Genomic DNA, 5865 nt, shown 5'->3' with positions numbered 1-5865 from the left:
ATTCTTTTTCAGTCAAGCGCTTATCCTACTGAGCCATCTCCCCAGCCCCCAGAAGTGTTTGTTTTGTTTTGTTTTGTTTTTTGCTCCAAATGCCTTCAAAGCATGACTGGCTGGCTTGTGTTGTGGGGATCGAACCATAGCAACCTGAGCCTGACCGCTTTGTTGAAGCAGCCACTTAAAGAACTGAGCTAAGGGGCAGGCCCCCCCCAATTCTTTTTCTCCAATTTTTATTTGGATATAATTGACAAAAAATATATGTATGTATTGTGCACAATACATGTATGAAGTTTGAATACATGTGTACACTGAAATAACTACCATAATCAAGTTAACAGTGCTTATCTTAGATAATTTCCTGTTTGTGGTAAGAATCTTTAAGAGCTACCCTCTTAATAATTCTCAAGTGTGTAGCATATCATTATTAATATAATTATATTATATAATTATTAATATTAATTATATTAATATAATTCTCACGCTATATAATACATCTCCTGGGTACCTGGCTTTTAAGGGGATGTCAATGATTTTTTTGTGTTTAATGTGTTAAACCTACATTCACTATTACATCTTATATTTATATGGAAATCATATTTCACATATTGCTGTCATACTGTCTTGCAGTATTTATGCTATAAGGGTTTTGTTACATTTTTAACATGAAATTAATCTTATTCCTCCTTTTGAGAAACAGAATGGCCAGGTGTTCACATTTGGAGACAATAGCTTTGGACAGCTGGGACATAATCGCATGGCCCAGACAACAGGGCCACAACTTGTGGAAGGGATTGATGGCCCAGTTTCACAGATAGATTGTGGAAGGTAATAAGCTTTCATTTTGTCCTATTTTGCATGGGCAGAAGTATTATATTTTATTTCTTTAGATGCAATTAATCTGGATAAGAACCTAAACTATATCACTACTTCTATAGAGTACTTTTTCCTCAAAATTTACTTCTATAAACATAGTTTAAAATTTCAATTTTTCATTTATATACTAGATTTTTAATTAAGTTCTTAATAAATTATTAGAATTCTATTGTGTGTACACCATCTTCATAGGAGTTCATGATGGGAGATGGGTTGGTAACAGAAAATGGTACTTGACTGCTTGAGTTAAGATAAAATTAATCTCATATATGTAGATGATATATTTGCATATGCATTCAGGCATTTTAAGTACTTGAATATTTAACCCAATGCATTTTTGTTTTATTTATTTATTTATTATGTATTTAGTACAGGGTTTACAGGGTCTCACCACACAGATTGGACTTGTAATGATCCTCCTGTTTTCAGCCTCCCAAGCACTAGGATTACAGGTGTGTGCCACCACACCCAGTCTTAATTGCTATCTCAGTGCACCCCAGGGCGGGGCCAGCCCAGCACATCAGGATTGAACCCCAGTCCCTGCATCTGCCTAAGCAGGCACTTTAATTTGCTGAGCTATGTGGCCGGCCCGCCAATTTATTTTTTAAAATGCTTGCATTCAAAATACAAATGATATAAAACATGGTAAAATCAATATCAATAATATTCTATCTTTAAGATTAGCAATAAGTTAATAGTTACTGTTTAGTCACATCATCTGATACCCTGTAACACTAATAGTGTGAAAGAAGTTGGGTCCTGAGTAAAGGTAAATTGGTCATTTTGTGTTAAAAGACATCATCTTTCTCAAGAATTATGAGTACTTGGGTCTTTATTATTATAATATATTCTCTCCTATAGTTATCACACCATTGCATATATCTATACCACTGGTCAGGTGGTATCTTTTGGTCGTGGACCAGGTTACACAAGCAATCCAACTCATCCGGAGACCCCAACAAAGGACTATGACATTAGCTGCCTGATTTCTGTTGATGGTATGAATGATCGTGCTAATTCGTGATACTGTATAAGTTACAGCCACTGAAGGAGAAATATTATTCAGCTTCCTTTCAAATGAGCCCATAAAATTATGATTCTTGTAGTCCTTTTAATTTAAATTTAATTTAAATTTTTATTATGTAATGATTCCTGTAGTAATTGGTAATTATTTCTAAAGATTAATGTAATATAAAAGAGAATCCCAAATTTATCACTTAAATATCAGGACAATATGCTTTTATATATTTAATCAAACATCTTCTAAAGCACATCAATACATACTCACTGTGAAAAGCACTGGAATGCTAAACTTTGAATATAGGATATTTAATGTGATCAAAATCTATCTTCTGCGTATAGTTGACTTTTTTAAGAGTATAAGTGGCAGATAAATGAGTAAATTTGGTTTGGTTATAGATCTGATTTATTTCTTACAGTTAAAAACTCTAAGATGGATTTCTGAATTTGTTGTAGATCTCAGAGATATTCAAGTCAAGCACATTTTTGCTGGAACTTATGCTAACTTTGTGACAACTCATCAGGTATCTAGTATACTTTCTGATTCTTTAACAAAAATTTTTTCCTCTAGTTTTCAGACTAGAATATAAGACAATCATTCATATATAAGGTTCTGTGTTAGAATATTTTGAAAAAATATTGTGTAATTCTCACTTCATTTGTCAAACTTCCTAACAGCTATAACCATCAAACTCAACCATTTTGCTTTTGTACTTTTTCTTAGTAATAACATTAATGATGGTAAGAACAGTAATGACTAATCTTAATTGCAGTTATCATGTGTCAGGTGCCAATCAAAATGCTCTAAATGGATCAATATATTTAATATTCACATTAACTCCACTAATTGCCCACTTTAAAGATGAAAATGTGAGACAAAGAAAGAGCATTTAAGGCAGAGGGAACTACACAGAGACAAGATCTGAGGCGAGAATGGGTTTGGTATGTGTGACAGAAAGGCAGCCAGTGAGGGAGAAGACAGGAAAAATGATAGAGAGTTATAGAGAGGGAGCTGGTGTGAGATGGTGTCAGTTTGAAGTCCAGAGACCTAGTTAGATATACAAATGTGGAGCTCAGGGAGGATCTCAGCAGCGAAATATAAGCATGCAAACTACTCAACTATAGAGGGTATTTAAAGCCAAGGGCCTGAATAATAATAGCTCACTGCAGGTATTTCCAGTGGTAAATGACCTCCCTGAAAACACACCACTTACAAAAGATCTCCTTCATCCCTCTCTAGAAAGGAAAAGGAAAACCAGGAAGAACATCCCACTCCCACTTCATGGATATAAAATGCCCAGGATGTTATAAAGCCTTATAATCTTTAGCCATGTAAGATAGCAAGTTTGCTTAGTGTGCTGGCTGCTTCGCCATCCACTGCCAGCCTGTAGGAGGCAGAGCAGTACTTACAGGATGTCCTTCAGGAGGCAACACTCAGAGCACCCAGAATCAAGACTGGTACAAAACTACTCCAATAAACGCATTGGTAGAAAACTACTCCAGTAAAACTACTCCAGTAGCAGGCAAGCACTGTGCCGCTGAGCTACAATTCCAGCTTTACCATGCCAATTCTTATTTTTATTGGTATATGTTTCTGATGCATAATTGCATTCATTTTGAGAAAGTTGTACACATATAAATTGTATCTTGGTCTTTTTTTTTTTTTGAGACAGGGTTTCACTGTGCAGTTAGGCTGGCCTTGAACTCACTTTGTAGCCCAAGCTGGCCTTGAATTCACAGTGATCCTCTGGCCTTGACTCCCAAGTGCTGGGACTACAGGCATGCACCAACACAACTAGCTTCATCTGAGTCATTCTTTATCTCTTCTGTCACTACTCTACCTTCTCCTCCTTCATCTTTAGAATCTACCTCCCTGTTTCCTATCACCTCGCTTTTGCTTTATTTATATTTTGAGTTTCTCACTCACACACCGGGCCTGGGCTGGGTGTGGAGGGGTCCAACATGCGGCTGGGTCTAGAGGGGTCCGATGCGCGCAGTGGAGTAGCAGCTCTCTCTCTCTCTCTCTCTCACACACACACACACACACACACACACACGTCAGGCCTGGGCTGGGTCTGGAGGGGCTTGAGTTTCTCACGTAAGAGAAACCATGATATATTTAACATTTTGTATCTGATTTAGTTCATTAAACATTATAGTCTTGGGATTCATCAATTTATCTATAGATGGCTCAAACTTATCATTCTTTGTGGATAACATTCCATTATGTATGTAAACCTTTCTTATCCATTCATTATCTATTAGTGGGTATCTAGGCTCTTTTCTTAATTTGGCTGTTGTGCATTGCGCTGCGTGGGAATGAATACAGCACTGCAACATGATGACTTTAACTCTTTCGGAAAGCTATCCAGGAGAGGATAACTGGGTAAAATGGAATTTCTATTTTTAGTTCATTTAGGACTTTCCACAGGGGCTGTACCAGTTTATACTCCCCCCAGCAATGTAGAAGGCTCCTTTTCTCTTCAGCTGCATCAGCATTTGTTGTTGAGTCCTTGATGATGACCACTGTTACTAGAGTAAGATTAAATCTCAGTGTTGATTAGATTTTCATTTCTCTAATTGCCAAAAACACTGGGTATTTTTTCTCCAAATACTTACTGGTCATTTCTTCCATCTCAGTGCTGAAATTGAATAAATCTATTTTCATTTTTATACCCCTCCAAAAAAGAATAACTTCACAAATTAATCAAGTTTTTTAAAAGAAAAAGCTATATAACAAATATTTTTGTTTTTCCTTCCTCATATATCTGGGTTAAATAAGTTATTTATTAATTCAAAGATGAAATGCTCATTTCATATCAAAGTTGATAGATTGTGGAAGCAACCCGAATGTTCATTATCCATTAAGGAATGGATAAAGAAGATGTGGTATTTTTACACAATGGAGTATTACTGAGCGATAAAGGATAAATTTGAGGATTTTATCGGTAAATAGATGCAGTTAGAGACCATACTCTTAAGTGAAATAAATCAGATCCACATGTGCAAACATTATATTGTCTCACTAGTATGAGTACCTGAAAAAGAAAATCTTTTTTTTTTTGGTGGAACCGGGGATTGAACTCAGGCCCTTGCACTTCTGGCAAGCGCATATTCCACTGAGCCATCTCCCCAGCCCCTGAAAAAGAAAATCTTAAGGGCACAATAGATACTGGGAAAAGGACATGAACCTGTTGAAAAGGAAGGACTAACAGTTGAGGAGGACATGTGAGGAGGGAGTAGGGGAAACAGATATATCTCTATGTGTAAGCAGGATGGTTTGGACAACTGTACTGTGTATTTCTGCTGGTTTATGGAAAGGAGCACTTAATGCTATTTGCTTTCATCACCTTTATTCAATTGCTTGTCCTTTTTCTCTTAATTTCTTACATATTTCTTTTTTCTTTCTTCTTCCAATTTTACATGCATATATCTGGTAATATGAACAATTAATTTGAAGATAACACTACACATTACAATAAATACTGTGAAATTTGTATTCAGTCTAGTGAAATTCTGTATCATTTGTAATTTTTATTTTAATACTGTTTTGTACTCTTTAAAAAATAACAAAATTAAAAATTAAAGAAAACAAGGTTAATATTCATTGTATGTTTTCTACTATAAACTTTTTTATTGTTGTTATTTTTAGGGAAGGGCCTACAGGGTGTTCAGGGTCTCACTACTAGATCAGACTCCTAGAGATCCGCCTGTTTACAGCCTCCCAAGAGCTGGAATTATAGGTGTGTGCCACTGCACTCAGTCTCATTTGCCAGCTCAGTGTGCCCTGGGGGTGGGGCCAGCATGACAGGCCCCCGGGGGATCCAACCGCAGGGCCCTGCTCCTGCTTGTAGGCACTTTAATCTGCTGAGCTATTTGGCCAGTGCTTCTACTATAAACTTTAAAAAGAAATACATAAAAACTAATCAGGGGCCAGGGAGATGGCTCAGTGGAATAAGTGCTTCCCTGGCAAGT

At 36.5% G+C, this 5865-nt stretch overlaps 1 protein-coding gene across 1 annotated transcript in view; it reads left to right on the top strand.

The window, feature by feature from the left end:
- The window catches only part of LOC101571996 (probable E3 ubiquitin-protein ligase HERC6), a gene marked incomplete at its 5' end in the record, with an annotated part of 82130 nt that overhangs the window by 15088 nt on the left and 61177 nt on the right, over nucleotides 1-5865 (top strand). The window contains 3 exon segments of the mRNA XM_023706840.1: nucleotides 695-822; nucleotides 1732-1868; nucleotides 2347-2414. Coding sequence (XP_023562608.1) covers nucleotides 695-822; nucleotides 1732-1868; nucleotides 2347-2414 — 333 coding nt within the window.

Source organism: Octodon degus, unplaced genomic scaffold (assembly GCF_000260255.1).
Source record: "Octodon degus isolate 3935 unplaced genomic scaffold, OctDeg1.0 scaffold00272, whole genome shotgun sequence".
NCBI lineage: Eukaryota > Metazoa > Chordata > Mammalia > Rodentia > Octodontidae > Octodon > Octodon degus.
The sequence above is the reverse complement of the archived record's forward strand: the minus strand, read 5'-3'. Positions and strand labels throughout refer to the sequence as shown.